Below are 17,189 nucleotides of genomic sequence, written 5' to 3' on the forward strand. Positions count from 1 at the left end.
AAAGCTTTTTGAAGCAAAAACAGGAGTAATGAAATACAAATATGGAGGCATGTTGAATTTCACGTGTGGGTTATTAGCAATAACAGTAAAACAGGAAGAGCCCACATCATGATAACAAATATTTGTAATAACAGGATTAAAAAATTCATGCTGTTGACATAACCAATGAACTCCCAATTAAATGGCCAGGAACAAAAAATAAACCATTAGGGAGGAGGATAGTTTTACTACTGGCAGTTATTTACATAAACATAATCCAAATAATTCCCCATAATGGTTGTTCTTGTGTCAGGTTTTATTAGAGTCACGTTCCCATAATGTAAGAAATATCTCCAAATTAACTTGCAGTGGGAAGGCTCAATGAATTTATTGCATTAGAAATCAAACAGGCAGCCAAAACTTTCTGTGTACTTTGTAGCCAGTCGTTACTCATTTTGTAAAAATGTCAGAATAGTTTTAACATAAAAACAATGCTTTCCGTGGAGGGAAAAATCCATACACAAAGCTCTTCCTGAACACATGTCTTAATGGGAAACGTCACAAAGCAGAAATCAGTAAAGTGAGGTTAAAAAGTGTAAAATGTATATACACAAGACAAGTCTCTGTGGCTCCATTCAGCAGATTCTCATGTTTAATCAGTCCTAAAGTTCTCTCCTGCAGAGCTGCTGGAATCTGCTGTCAGTTTGACAGCTGAAGTCCTGGTCTGTGTATCAGAGCTACTAGTAGCAGCTATTTCAGTGCCAAAAGTGCTGTGCCATGTCATTGCTTGTAAAAAAAAATGTAAGAAGTCAGGAAAAAACACAGATACACGATAGCTAGTTGGAGTTCTCGCTCTACTAATTACACTGCATACATCTTTTTTATGCACGAGTCTCTAAAGAAGAAGCACTGATAGTTTTATTTGTATTGCTTTCTAAATAAAAGTCTATTTAAGTCTTTGACTCTATGCCACCCAATACTGCAGAACTAAAGTACAGTGTGTGTGTGTGTGTGTGTGTATATATATATTTATATATATTTATTTTTTCAATGCAAACACTCTGATATTGCATGCATTCCTACAAATCTATGCTACCTTTGGTTTATTCATACTTTATGTTATTCACATGCCATCTTGCAGACTGTGTTCTATTAAGTCTCTTTCAACATAAGTGGGAGGTGATGAGCACAGTGCTACTGTCTAAAGGAAGTGAAGTAATCAGTCTCACAGGAAGTTCTCTGCATGGACAATTTTCATTCCTTGCCAGGGCCCAGGGGTGTAACGGAGCAGTTCTTTGTCCGCTCTAATCCTCCCTCTCTTTTAACAGCCACCTGTTACTTATTTTAATACATGCATCTGTCAACCAAATGAGTAGGCAGAACGCAGAACTAGGAGAAGCCATGCTGTTATCCGCAGTGAAGTGTCCTGCTTCTTTTGAAAATGTAGACATAAAATTACATATTTCAAGGGGAGGTATGGAAAGTTTAGGACCTCTGAGCTGTGCTGCCACCAGAAGCATGGGTCCAACAGCTAGCTACATTATGCCTTCACAGCAGCTGGGTAATCTACTGAGAAAGCCACCAGACATAGTTTTGCACATATGCATCATGTGTGTGCCACTTCTAACTTTAACAATTTCAGTGTACATAATAAAAAAAAAAAAAAATAATAATAATATAGACACTGAAGCAAGCAAGAGGTATCTTCTATTTATTTTTCTGGTGACTTTGACGATACTGTTGTTATGGCAGCAGCTAGCTGCCACAACCCTGGTATTTTCAACAACGGCGAGCAGCTGGCTTTCAGATAAAAGTGGTCTCTCGCAGCGTTTCGGTCATCTCTGCAGCTTACCGAAGCCGTCAGTAGCGGTGGAGACGATCGCGTCTTTCCCCCTGAAAGGCATGGAGGTGAGTGAAGGAAAGATGGCATTGAATGGCGGAAGAGACGTCAAGCGTCACTTCTGCCCAATGGTCTTAAAGGGGATTTTTTTTTTTTTTTTTGCATTTTAGTGTAAATGTTACATCTGATGTCTTTTTGACCCCTGATCTCACATTTAAAAAGATCCTGTCATGCTTTTTTTCTATTACAAGGGATGTTTATAGTTCGTGTAATAGGAATAAAAGTGACCCAATTTTTTTTTCTAAAGGACTGTGTAAAAAATAAATGAATAAAAAGAATTTAAAGCGCCCGTCCCACCAAGCTCGCGTGCAGAAGCAAACGCATACGTAAGTCACGCCCACATATGTAAAGGGTGTTCAGCTACACATGTGAGGTATTGCCGCGATCATTAGAGCAAAAGAAATAATTCTAGCACAGAACCTCCTCTGTAACTCTAAACATGTAACCTGTAGAAATTTTTAAACGCCGTCTATGGAGATTTTTAGGAGTCAAAGTATGTTGTCATCCCATGAGCGGGCACAATTTTGACCCATGACATGTTGGGTATCAATTTATTCGGTGTAACATTATCGTTCATAATATTAAACAAAAAATTGGGCTAACTTTACCGCTGTCTTATTTAAGTAAAAAAAAGTGTACTTTTTTGCAAAAATATTGCGCTTGTAAGACCAGTGAGCAAATATGGTCGCCATTATATTCTCTAGGGTGTCTGAAATATATATATATATATATATATATATATATATATATATATATATATATATATATACATATAATGTTTGGGGGTTCTAAGTAGTTTTCTAGCAAAATAAACCTGACTAACTTGTAAACAAGTGTCAAAAAGAGGCTTGGTCCTTAAGTGGTTAAAAAGCTGTGTAAAATGTGTATATTTAAGGAAGTATACAGTCAATGGCTTCTTGTACAGGTGCTACATTTACAGTGTACGTATTGGTTAGTATATTTGATACCTAGATACACCTAGAATCTTTGCTAAACAAAAATGTCAACACGCAGGTTTTTATGGAAATGTTGGCTTGGCAAGACATATGAGGATGGCAGAATCTCCCCTTTAAGAACACACATGGGGTAAATATGAAAGTGATAGGAGTGGCAGTAAAATACCCTTGTCTATTAAAAGCTAAAAACATACTGTATAAGGCCTTTAGCAACCCAGGGAAGGTCAGTAACTAATCAGAAATATGTTTCAATGGCTAAATACCAAGAACCAGAGACAGATGAATAGGTGAGTAAGGTTAGCTGATCTCTGACCAGGGCTCTCCTTGAATGATTAATATATATTACCAGCTGAGCAAAGTTATTGTTTTTATTGCTCTTTATAATGCACTTTGTATTACTAAACAGCTATCTGCAGATAAGCTCTGTTCAGTCTTCAACTGGTGAGTAGATCAGTAACATTGCTATGTTATTGAGCATTACTACAAAATGGGCAACAAAATACATATCAAAAACAAACTTGCCTTGCAAAATAATCATTTCGAATTATAAGAAGATGCTGAAGAATTGAAAGGAAATATCCTTCAGAATTTGTGTTCTTGACAGAATTCCACAGCGTACTGAACACATCACTGGCATCAGTTAGGGTGTTAAGGTAATAAAACTGACAGTCTCCAGGACATAATTACATTTAAGCACATGGGATAAAAATTTCATAAACCTGCAGTGAAATTGTATATGGTAATTTCCCAATATTAAAATATTTTCAATAATCTTGCCCACTCTACTAGAATCACATGTCCATCAGGGAGTAAAGCTAACCTTAACATTTAATTCTTTATTAAATTTAACTGAGACCTTAATATATATGTAGTCACACTTTAAGCTTGGTGAACTAGACTTCAGAAATTCAGTAATAAAATGTATTTGCAAAAAATCATCCATGAACCATTGCCATTTGGTGATATATTTGAAATGTGAAATATGGAAACATGATCAAACATTAGGCTAGTATCATATCATTTCTAGCAATGATGGTAACAATTTATCTGCTCAGTCTACAAAGATTGTAATTTAAAGTGGTTCTAAAGGTAATAGGTTTTTTTGCCTTAAAGGGGTTGTAAAGGTATTTTTTTTTTAAATAACAAATATGTTATACTTACCTCCACTGTGCAGCTCGTTTTGCACAGAGTGGCCCCGAACCTGGTCTTCTGGGGTCCCTCGGCGGCTGTCTCAGCTCCTCCCCGCAAGAACTAAACACCTTCATGCGAGCTCTCTCGCATGGTGTTTAGTTCTTGCGGGCGCGCTCCCGTGATACAGCCGGCGGCTATAGCCAATCAACAGCCAGGCTGAGCGAAGAAGAGGAAATCGGGGGCGAGTGCGGGGTCAGGTAAGTATTATGGGGGGGCTGGGGGGGCCGGTATTGTCGGATGTTTTTTCACCTTAATACATAGGATGCATTAAGGTGAAAAAAACGTGAACCTTTACAACCCCTTTAATGTGTTCTATGCATTAGGTAAAAAAAACCTTCTTTGTGCAGCTCCCCCTTTTATACTTACCTGAGCCCAATCTTGATTCTGCGCTGTGTACGAGAGCAGAGGCTCTCTTCCTTGAGGTGGGTTTTGGGATGACAGTACACAGAGTGCTTAACAAATGAGATTTTCAACTTGTTCTGCACATCCCCTTATGCGGAGGAATTCATAGACAATTGCTTTTTGGATATACTTACGAGCACAGTTATCATAACCGCCTATTACTTTTTCATGCAGTCAGACATACTTTGCAATGGAATAAAAAAAAACACTGTTGCATTTGCAAAACATACAGGACACAAAATCAAAACGATAGAAAAGAATAGGAAAGGATATTCCATTTCAGAGCGGACATCATCAAGGCGATGAGAGAACTCTATCATGTCTTCCTCTTTGTGTTCATCAAACACCCTCAGCTGGATATCCAGGGCCTCATTACGGATAGTCTTCAATTTCTATATAACAAAAAAAAAGATAGATAGAAAACATGCTGATATAGAGAGACAATGATCCTCTTTCAGTGACTGGAGTATAAACTGTTTTTGTTATCCTAAGAATAATAAATAAGCTTTTTCTAAGGCAGGCCATATATTATGCAGTTTTCTTTCCATCAACCACGGGTTGATGGAAAGAAAATTGTTTGATTCCCCCATCAACACAGTCAGTGTTGATGGGGGGATACCTCTCACCCTGCTATTGTATTCTGCCAGAGGGATGTTTCTTTGCCACCAAAATACAATGATCACTGCAGACCGCTATAGCCACCACCAGTGATCGAATGGCAAAAAAAAAAAAAACAGACTGGTTGTACTGAAGTTGAACAATAGATTGACGTCATTACAACCAGCCTGCCTAAAGTTGGTTTGAAATCCATCTGGTTCCCACTGAACTGGGCTAATTTTGAGCTGTCTATGGCCAGCTTAACATACCATTATATTGAGGCACCCCATTTTAGCATTATTGATGTGGCTGTACTAATGAGACTTTTTTGTTGGAACTATATTATAGCACATTTAAGAACCATTTCTTGAGCCCTGCATTAAGTGTGCCTTTCCATCTCACGTTTTGTTTGGTTGGCTGTCAATCAGAAAATTACACCTACCCACACACAGAGAACACCTTAAGAAGATAAACTAGGTGTCAGGCCTAAGGGTTAACTACGACAAGTCCCATGCCCTCAACGTCTCCTTGAAACCAGCCATAGTAGAATCGCTAAAAAAGTCATTTAAGTTCAAATGGAACAATTCGTCACTAGAGTATCTAGGGATCCACCTCACCGCCAAAATTGACCAACTATACTCAGTTAACTTTCCGCCCACTTATAAGAAACTGGAATCAGAGCTAAAGTCCTGGGGCAGTAAGGAGCTTTCCTGGCTAGGGAAGATCCATTCAATTAAAATGACACTCCTCCCCAGATTACTATATTTATTCGGAGCTTTACTGATTATCCTTAAAAAAGACCACTTACAATCTTTACAAAGGAAAATTAACAAGCTTATCTGGGGAGGAAAAGGTCATAGACTTCCAAATAACACTCTTTACAGGTTGCGGACACAAGGGGGCCTAGAGTTACCTAGACTTTTCTGGTATTACCAGGCAGCAAGAATCTCCCAACTTTCAACTGTTTTTTCCTGGACATAAAAACCAGATTGGATCCAAATTGAAAGACAGTCAGTCCTTAATCATACTCTCGACTATTTACTGTGGATCCCCTCCAAGGATAGACCCCCCATACTCTCTCAGATCCTCTCACAATCCATGACCCTTTGGGACAAAATAATGACTCAACCTTCATTGACCTCTAATTGCCGTCCTCTGGCACATATCTTTAATAATCCGGACTTCACTCCAGGTTTAAACATACTTTCCTTCAAATGGTGGTTCCTTCATACTTTCCTTTATAGCCGCCAAGCGGAAAATCTCCTGGATGATGTCTCAGGAGAAATTGACCAGTATTCTGTTAAACACTAGGGCACAGTTTGAAGCAATATGGGAACACTGGGCTAATCACATAGGTCTTTCCCTTATCCCTGGGATACAAATTAACCAAGAAAATGTCAACAACATTGCTCCTTCGTGATACTTGCTGAGCGGCTCCCCTCCCCCTTCCCTCCCTTCTATATGTTTTTTGTTCTTTATCTCCTTTGTTGGTTTGCTGGATTTTCCTAGTGTAAATTGTATTTGAACAGATATTTCACCTAATCTGTTACTGCAATTTGAAGGCGCCCATTTTCAAAGGTCAAAATCTCCCACAGCATCCTCTGGGACAATCGAAAATACTACTCTTTTTTTTCTCTCTCTCTCTAGGATCCTCTTGTATCGTCACTAGTCCTCGACGGGCATGGGGGGCCTCGGGAGGGCTTCCCCAGCACAGTTTGATCCCATTAGGGGTGCCGGGGGCCCACTGGGGCAACCTTGGCGCGGCTTGGCATAATCTGTATACCAAGAGGCATCCCATGGAATCCATTGGATCGTGGGTTCTTAATAGTTCTGGAGGTGCCATAATCCTTAGTCATTGCTCATGATCATTCTATGCAAATTAGAAAAATCCTCTGTTAAGATAGATACTGAAGCATCAATGTTTCTTTTTCTTCTTTTGTTGTCTCTATGAAAAGTCTGTACTTGATTGCGCATTGTTAAAATCTCAATAAAAACTTTGAAAGCAAGAAGATAAACTAAGTGCTGTGTAGGGTGCAACAAAAGAATCCCATCCCCAGAAAGGGAATAAGACCAAGTAAACTGCTTTTCCTTAAGGAATCTTCACTACCACTTTACTAATACACCAATAATTCGCCATCGGCTAATCTGGAACAAATTTATTCTACCTTTGATGGCATTGTCTGAGTGAATGGGATAATCAGACCCTTACTTCTTCAAAGAGACCAGCATGCAATTCCCACCAACTTTCTTTTGTGGCTCTTTCAGGTTAGACATGCTGTTCAGTACTTCTATTGAGAAGTCCCTGCCTTCTGTTTAGTTACTTCAAGAGATTCTAGAAAATTAACTTTTGTTTACTATACTGTCTTGGAAGCAAACACATTCAGTTTAGATACACTGTTCTTGAAGCCCAACTGCAGGACATTGTCAAACCTTGCTCCCTTCCACTCCCTTGTAATTAAAAAATAAAATAAATAAAAATACAAAATGCCTATTTACTTACCTGAAGCCACGGTAACAAGACATTCCTCTTTTCTTCAGTATACTTCCTGGGCTCCTTCTTCAGGTGTCCACATCACTGTGTGTTTGATGTGGACACCTTCTATTGGTGGAGGAGATACTTGCAGTGGCCAGGTCCTCTATCATAGGCATCAGAAACTTACAAGGGTGGTGAGGGGACCAGTGTCCAAAAGATAATGGCTGAAAAATGTCTGGTCTCACGGGCAGGTTATAAGTTTGCTCATGGAGGAAAGTCGGACTTCAATTTGTTACTCTGAAGGATAGCTTCAAAAGAGGTGTTCAGATTCAAGAGGCATAAGGTATTTGATGCAAAATACACTATTTAAAATGCATTTTGCCTGAGTTGGGCTTTAAAGTAGAAATATCACTTGTGGAGTTGTTCCTAAGAGGAATGGTGAGAGGTGATTTAGATCTATGGGTGCATCATAATCTCATCCAGGGACAAACATTAACTGCTGCTATATCTATGTTGTCTACCATACTCCATGCTGCCTTTATCTAATGGGAAAACATGTCAGAAACCTTTTGGGGTTGATTTACTATAACTGGAAAGTGCATAATCTGGTGCAGCTCTGCATACAAACCAATCAGCTTCCAGGTTTTTTTGTCAAAGCTTAATTAAACAAGCTGAAGTTAGAAGCCGATTGGCTACCATGCACAGCTGCACCAGATTTTGCACTCTTTAGGTTTAGTAAATCAACCCCTTTAGGTCATGTACTCTGAAGTACTTGTATACACTGAATGTGAAACTGAATAATCATTTGAAACTTCTGGACACAAGTTACACAGCTCTTGACTGAAACTTTGGACTTGTAAGGACATGTAAGAACAATATGCTACTACCTGCAAAGAAACGTTGTGCGCTAATGTTTTATGCATGTACTGTAAGTCCAATGCATTCCATTGTAGGTCTTGTATCATGCCTGTAATTAAAATTTTAAGTATCCTATTGTGGGCCACCTTCTAATGGTCATGGCAAGTGTGCAGGCCCACACACTAAAAAGATGAAATCTCACGTCCACAGTCCCCAGGACATTAAAATATATAAGACGTTTAAACTGTATTATTTCCCAAAAGCTTAAACAAGTGCCAGATTGACTATCTAGGGGTTATTAATACATGCAACAAATAAATGTATGTGTTGGTTAAATCAGCATTTAAAGTAGGAATAAGGAAATATACATGATAGGAAAAAAAAAGTTTGGCTGGCAAGTTATAAATTGGCTAATAACACTGGGTTTATTTGAAGCATTCCTTATGTGTTCAAACAAGATCACATTAAACCAACAAGAGAAGTTTACGAAAAACATTCCTCCACTCAGGTGTCTGCAAATTTAAATAATGCAAAATCAGTGACTACAAGGCACTTACTGGCAATATCTCGCTCAATCCACAACGCATAAATTCATTCCTTATGTGAAGCCTGAAGTCCAGATCATCAGGTGATGTTACAAGTGCATTGATAAGCTGCATACAAGCCACCTACATCAAGGCAGCAGACAAAGAGAAAATAAAGTCTGTTATTTTCAGTTTTAATTCTATTTTAACAATATTCACTGCAACTAGAACTGTGGACTTGCAGGCCATACAAAAATAAAAAATGCATAGGAGATTATAATTATATAAATACATACTGTACACACAAATTAATTTACATGAGATTTAGAAGTAGCGGCCATAAAAAAGAAAGAAAGAGATATACTGAATATGGTGCTCTTCCGGGGGGGTAATAAGCACAAATGGCCATCAAATAAACCATACAAGACAGACACACTCATCAACAAATGCAGATTGAGCCATATAGAACTCTTAAAGGAAACAATTACTTCTTGGCCTTAGTTACTATTGACTTCATTCATATTTTGTTTCTCCGCATTGTATATCTTTCTGAAAATGTATAAATAAATTGTGCAAAAATTTTAGGCAGGTGTGAAGAAATGTTGTAAGGTAAGATTTTCAAAAAAATATATTTTTCTTTATTATCACTTTACAAAATGCAAAGTGAGGGAACAGAAGAAACATCTACTTTAAATCAATATTTGGTGTGACTACCCTTAGGCTTCAAACCAGCATCAATTCTTACACTTGCACAGTTTTTACACTTGCACAAAGTCGGGGCTGGTTCACACCACAAAAACACACTCCAGATAAGTCGTTCCGGATGCGTTTCTGCATGCGTGTTTTTAACGTGTTTTTGATGAGTTTGTGTGTTTTTGATGCGTTTCCAGATGCATTCCAGGTGTTTTTTTTTCTCTGATGTTTTCATGTTTTTATGCAATATACTAGGGTCCAGTGCGGTTTTCATGCATTTCTGGTGCGGTCCAGTGCATTTTTGATGTGCTTTACTGTGTTTCAACACAGTCCAGTGCAGGAAAAATGCAGCATGTTCTACTTTTTTTTCTGCAACTGAAAAGCACTGGAACTGACTGCACTGGTGTGAACTATGCCATTGGAAACCATATAACCTACTTTCCATGCGTTTTTGATGCAGAACAAAAACGCACTGGACTGCATGTGGTGTGAACTGGCCCTCAGGCTGGGTTCACACTGGTGGGACACGACAGTCGTCCTACTTTGGATCCGACTTTGCCCTGCGACATGAAGCCGGCATGTGTCCGACTTTCAATGAACGGGGATCCGACTTGGATCCCCGCCAATGTGTTTGGTATGAATCTTTAGGGGGAACTCCGCGCCAAATTTTAAATAAAAAACCGGCATGGGTTCCCCCTCCAGGAGCATACCAGGCCCTTGGGTCTGGTATGGACCTTGAGGGGAACCCCCTACGCCGATAACAACGGCGTGGGGGTCCCCCCCAATCCATACCAGACCCTTATCCGAGCACGCAGCCCGGCCGGACAGGAATGGGGGTGGGGACGAGCGAGCGCCCCCCCCCTCCTGAACCGTACCAGGCCGCATGCCCTCAACATGGGGGGTTGGTGCTTTGGGGGAGGGGGCGCGCTGCGGCCCCCCACCCCAAAGCACCTTGTCCCCATGTTGATGAGGACAAGGGCCTCTTCCCAACAACCCTGGCCGTTGGTTGTCGGGGTCTGCGGGCGGAGGGCTTATCGGAATCCAGGAGCCCCCTTTAATAAGGGGGCCCCCAGATCCCGGCCCCCCACCCTATGTGAATGAGTATGGGGTACATGGTACCCCTACCCATTCACCTAGGGAAGTGTCAATAAAAAAAAAACCACAGTACACAGGTTTCAAAATTAATTTATTGGGCAGCTCCGGTATCTTCTTCCGACTTCTCCCGGTGTTCCGCCTCTTCTCCCGGGCCCCGCCGCTATCTTCTTCCAGCTCTATTGCCAGCGAGGGGCCCGGTCTGCTGCCGCTGTCTCGCCGCTTCTTCTCTTCATCTCTTCTTCCGATGTTGACACGACGCTCTCCCCGGCTGGAATGCTCTCTGTGCGCTCTGCTCTGACTTATATAGGCGGTGACCCCGCCCCCTTATGCCGTCACAGTCCCTGGGCATGCTGGGACTGTGACGTTTTTAGGGGGCGTGGTCATCACCCGCCGTTTTTATCGGCGTAGGGGGTTCCCCTCAAGGTCCATACCAGACCCAAGGGCCTGGTATGCTCCTGGAGGGGGAACCCATGCCGGTTTTTTATTTAAAATTTGGCGCGGAGTTCCCCCTCAAGAACATCTGAGCACAAGTCGCGTGCCGAAGTCGGATCATGCAAGACGGCAATCCGACTTTGATCAGACTTCAATGATAGTCAATAGGCTGAAGTAGGATCAAAGTCGGACCAAAGTAGTACAGGGAGCATTTCTAAAGTCGGAACGACTTGTGTCGGACCAGTTAGGACGGCTCCCATAGGGAAACATTAAATTTCACACGTCATGCGACATGAGCTCCCAATGTCGGAGCGTTTGTCGGACCAGTGTGAACCCAGCCTCAGGGTTTTTGTAGGATTAGAGTCAGGTGTATGATTAATCATTTATACCAAGCAGATCATCAATTACATATGTAGGTTGAAACAGTAATTAACTGAAATGGAATCAGCTGTAGATCTGAGCCAAACTCTGCTAAGGTGAGGTTGTGGAAGGTAGGGGCTGAGCACAGCAACAAGGTAGGTATAATGCATCAGCAAGGTCTCTCCCAAGCAAAGATTTTCAGCTGATGGGTTTCAAGATATGGTGCTCAAGCTCTTTTTAAGAAGCACAAAGAAACGGGCAATGTTGAGAGCCGTAGATGCAGTGGTCAGCCAAGAAAACAATGCAACAGATAAAAGGTATATCATACTGACTTCCCTTTGACATCGGAAGATGTCCAGCAGCGCTATCAGCACAGAACTGGTGGACCAGTGTGAAACCAGTGTGATCCAGGTACACCCATCTGCCTGTAGAATTCTGGCCAGGAGTGATCTTCATAGAAGAATTGTAGTAAAAAAAAGCCATACCTCTGACATGGAAACAAGGCTAAGTGACTCAACTACGCATGAAAACATAGGAAGTGGGGTGCGAAAAAATGGCAACAGGGATTCTGGACCGATGAGTCGAAATCTGAAATATTTGGCTGCAGAAGGAGACCGTTTTTTTGCCTAAGGGCTGGAGAACAGTACAATAATGAGTGTCTGTAGGCTACAGTGAAGCATGGTGGAGGTTCCTTGCAAGTTTGAGGCAACATTTCTGTAAAATGGAGTTGGAGATTGGTTCAGGATCAATGGTGTCCTCAATACTGAGAAATACATGCAGATACCTATCCATTATACCAGACGGCTTGTGATTGGCCTCAAATGTATTCTGCAGCTTAATAACCACTCCAAACATACAGCCAATGTCATTAGGAACTATCTTGAGAGTAAATCAGAACAAGGAGTCCTGGAAGTGATAGTTTGGCCCCCGCAGAGCCCTGATCACATCGAGTCTGTCTAGGATTACATGAAAAGACAGAAGGATTTGAGGCAGCCTACATCCACAGAAGTTCAGTAGTTAGTTTGTATTGAGGGCAAAGGGTAGTCACATCAAATAGTGATTTGATTTGTATTTTCCTTCTGTTCATTTATCCTTCAGTGTGTTAATTGATAAAAATAAATTAAACACTTTTATTTCTGAAAACACTCCTAATTTACAGCATTTTTCACACATGCCTAAAACATTTGCACAGTAGTGTGTGTGTGTGTATATATATATGTGTATATATATGTATATGTGTGTGTGTATATATATATATATATATATATATATACACAGCATATATAATTTAGATTTATACACACTACAACTACAACACTGTTTTGTATTATACGTTAAGAAATATTATCCAACAGCACAGAGTGTAAACAACTGATGAACGTATTTGGGGTTCTGCTTTTCTGCTTTACAGCAGGCAAAGCACATCATGCCTTTTCAGAATTCATAACTCTAGCATTGTATAAAATAAAATCAGGCTGGGAAAGTGCTAAATACATTATCCAGAAATTGCAGCTACAAAATACCTGGCAAGGTGCTGCAGAACCTTTAAGCTGAAGTGAACTTTAAAAAAATCACCCTTTTGCACTGCAGCCATCTATGTATTTTTCATGTGTTTTCTTAAGACCCTACTGTCATAGCTTTTCAACAGAATCACTGCTCTCACTGTAATGAATTGCACTATAAAGGAAATGCAATAGAAGAAAGCAAAATAGTAGAAAACTGGTGCTGCTGGCAAGCAGACAGAAATAATTCCCACAGGTATTATAGCTCTACAGTTGTCACCTTGAAAGCCAACAGCAATCTTCAGTCTCGGCTCTTAGCTCAGAGTCATGCTTTTCACAGCACCAAGAACTGCCTAAACTAGCCAATTTATGGCAGCAATTTTTAACATTGTGGCTACCTATAGGTAGAGAATAAATCCTTGAGTAATGATTTTCATATTTCTTAACAGACATATACTGTTTATACAATAGAGAGATGAAGACTGGACCACCACTTGGCTAGCTGTAAGTATCTACATTACAAGCACATAATGATTCCGTTTATTAGAACTTTGATCCTCGGTGGTTGTGTTACTCTTTCTAAAGCTCTCAGGTATTATGAGCAAAATAATTTTACTCATTTTACGCTTTTAATGCTTTTTCTTATTTTATCATTTGTTTCCAGTATTAAAATATATGTAAAGGGAACACTTTTTTTTTTTGTTGATACTAAGTGTTGATACTAAGTGATATTAAAGTCTTTTTTTTTTTGTGTTGCTTAAAAATAGCAAACATGTTGTACTTACCTGCTCTGTGCAGTGGTTTTGCACACAGCAGCCCAGATCCTCCTCTTCTCAGGTCCCTTGCCTGAGCTCCTGGCCTCTCCCTCTTGCCAAGTGCCCCCATAGTAAGCAGCTTGCTATGGGGGAACCTGAGCTGAGCCGCTGCTCTGTGTGTTCATTCAGACACGGAGCCGCCGCTTGGTCCCCTCCCCTCTCTCTCCTCATTGGCTCACTAAAAGTTAGGGTCTCAGAGTCTGGAGCATTTTAGTGATGACTTTAGCCAGCTTTCCGCTGAATACAAGTCAAAAGCAAGAGCTTTGGCCCTACTTCTCCATAAATAAGATATTTCTAACACACATAGAACATACTATTAAAGACAGGTACACAATTCTCATCGGCCAAAATTCCCAACACTTTCAGTGCTGCACCCTGACAGACTTTTAAAGGGAATCTACATCTACAACACCCATTATGAATTCCCCTGCGTCTGTGCATTGTGGAACACTGAAATACATTGTGTTCTACTGTAAAATGTGTTGGGGTGTCATTCACAATGCAACCCAAATGAAAGGTACTGCACATAGAGTAAAGTGTGTTGCGGCAAAGCAGCAGTGCGAATGGACCCTGGATGACATCGTTTGCAATCTTTACCCTATAAGCACATAGACAGCCATTTCGAATTTACCAATTTTGATCAAAGCCAGTAGACTTACCAAACACATTAAACAGTGTTTAATAGTAAATTGAAGTCATTAGGCTGCAGTATTCAAACACATGTTCTACTTACTAGATGTGACATGTTATACTAACAAAGACAACACACTGCTATCGTTGGCCACACTCTACACCATTCTGTGAAATGCGCATTAAGTGTGCAGAGTGTATGGTGCACATCAAAAAGGTTAATGGGTGAATGTTACGCAACACTAGGAATAATAGGGCTAGTGTGCTTGCAGTTTCTCTTGAATGCATGCCCTCATCATATACTACCTTGACTATCGTAACCCTATGACATCCCTCTATAAAATATACAGTAGCTTTCATCCTAGTAATCTATCAAAGTACTAAACACACAATCATTTTACTTTCTGCTAGAGCAGTCACTTCTTCCCTTCAGGCAACAGCCTTTCTATTAAATATTACAATCTTCAAAGTTATCTTTATCTCTTTCAAGGTTGCTTATTACGCTTTTTTCCAACTCTTTTCCTAGTAAGAAACAACTTTAAACAATCAGGAACTTGATAACAAAAAGGTTAAGTTCTACAACACACAGCCATAGAAAGACATAAAAAGATCTATCATACCGTGGTCTGATATGACAATTATATCACAACAAAATAGTCCTCTTAGCCATCATGGTTCATTGAGAACTAAAAGCCATCAGCCGCAAAGGCTGATGATACTTGTATAGTCAGTCTATTAATTAACAGGAAACTGAGCATGAATGACACGCCTGTGTGGGCAGAGCCCCACGTGGTTGTACTGTCTTTAAATTTTGACAGCAGGTGCAGGGACAAGATCCTCTGCCTGCTGTCCCAGGGAAGGGGGATCAGAGGGAGAAGGTGCAGAAGCTGGAATATGTTACATGTTCCACCCAAAAAATGGGTGGAACATTTAACCAGAGGTGGATTCTTTAAACCATGCCTGCATCACCCCTAACTTTTGTCCTCTATATTTTACCCTCCGCCTGCGAGTAGTGGAAGGGCTACATCCGAATGGCAAGTTAGGTGTGGACGAAGGTGACCGGAAACCCTCTTTTCGCTTTGCTCTTCCCTGATTTTGATTGTAAGAGGTGTGTAATCCACTAACTGCTAGAAGATATATATATTTTTTTTTTTTATCCAAGCCAGGATTCAGACTTTCAAGCCTGGGACTGGGTTGTTCACACTGTTAATTGAAAATCACAGTGTAAACTGTTTTGGACTGCATAGATACTTTTTTTTTGTTCCATCTCCTTTTTAAAGAACAATACCTCGGTTGCCAAGTTTGGGCAGCCCTCCACATTTCTCATTTGTGGAGCCTGGCACTGTTTGTAAGATTTTTTCATTGCGATTTTGGAAGATTGGATGATTCTTACACCCAGTCTCTCTTTATGTTGTAGGTTTCTCTCTTTCTATCTGATAAACACATACACAGAGGAGTTTTCCTGGAGTACATCTATGCGGGAGATACTCACCTCATAGTTCATATGCTTAATCTCCTTGCCTTACTGTTTGAGAGGACCGAGTCTGTCCTCTGGATACCATCACCATCAGAATAATACTCATGTATATTCTACTAGTATTGTTTATTGCTTTCTAATGGCACCACAAATGATGCAAATTATTTCTTGGAATGTGGGGGGCCTGAGTGACCCAGTAAAAGAGATAAGCTGTATTTGATTTTTTACTCTTCTATTAATCACCCATTATCTGCCTACAGGAAATTCATACTAACACTATGTTTCTTGTTAGGTTCTCACAATTTACAGTTTGTTCCCAATACATATCATACACAAGAGGGGTCATTCTTTTTGTCAACAGAAATGTGTTTTCCTGTTGGCAAGTACAGCCAGATAAGATGTATAGATTTGTATTTCTTCACTGTACATGAAGAGGTGCTGGTGTTTTAATCCACGCTGGCTAACCCACATACCACCTGAGGGCTAACTGGAGAGAGGGGTGGAAATGCGTGTGGCCATCAAGTTTATGGAACACCATGAAAGTATTGTATATTTAGAAGGCCTTTTTTTAAATATTAATACCAGGCTGACAGAAAAGACAGTAAGAACTAGAGTATCCCAATCCAAAAACCTCATATGTTGCTCTCTAGCAAACTCAGATTGGCTTCAAGCTCAACAGTTGCTTAATGATTTTACCTTTCACAAGCACAGAATGAATACTTTTTCATAAAAGGGTGTTTTGGGGGGAGGGAGATAAATTAGGGAAATCGCTAGCATACTGTGTCAAACCATTACATAATTTTCCCCCAGGAAACGCACTTTAAATCAAGCTCTTTGATAAACGTTTCCCAATGCCCTTCCAAGCAACCAACGCTGCTTCTAAATCCTGTCGGGTGTCCATTCTGATCTCCAAGCAGACTACCTTTATTCTCCATGATCAATTGGTGGATCAGGAGAGTCACTATCTTTTCCTGAAAGGTACAATCCATGGTAGGCCATTTACTTTGGCTAACATATATGAGCCAACAGCAAACAGGTCCCTTTTTATGACACAGTGCTGTCCTGTTTGCTGGCTTTAAGTCATGGCTTTTGATTCTTGGAGGGGATTTCAATGTCCCATGGAACCCCTTACAGGATACCTCACCTGGGACTCCAGGTCTTAAGCTTGCATGATACCTTGTGAATCCTACACACTAACGATGGAGACTTTACAATTTTTTGATTTCACATCGGCCTGTATATGCCTGTTTGGACTACCTCTTCCTCTCCCAGCCAGATCTCTCATTCCTATGCGAAGCAACCATC

The 17,189-nt window shown here is 40.4% G+C and overlaps 1 protein-coding gene across 1 annotated transcript in view; it reads right to left on the reverse strand.

Moving 5' to 3' along the window:
- The window catches only part of DIAPH3 (diaphanous related formin 3), a 1,160,230-nt gene that overhangs the window by 767,759 nt on the left and 375,282 nt on the right, over nucleotides 1-17,189 (reverse strand). Inside the window, exons 10-12 of the mRNA XM_073614238.1 lie at nucleotides 8,914-9,024; nucleotides 4,702-4,820; nucleotides 3,358-3,474 (exon numbers count right to left, since the gene is read on the reverse strand). Coding sequence (XP_073470339.1) covers nucleotides 3,358-3,474; nucleotides 4,702-4,820; nucleotides 8,914-9,024 — 347 coding nt within the window. The remainder of the gene's footprint in view (nucleotides 1-3,357; nucleotides 3,475-4,701; nucleotides 4,821-8,913; nucleotides 9,025-17,189) is intronic.

This window comes from Aquarana catesbeiana, linkage group LG02 (assembly GCF_042186555.1).
Source record: "Aquarana catesbeiana isolate 2022-GZ linkage group LG02, ASM4218655v1, whole genome shotgun sequence".
NCBI lineage: Eukaryota > Metazoa > Chordata > Amphibia > Anura > Ranidae > Aquarana > Aquarana catesbeiana.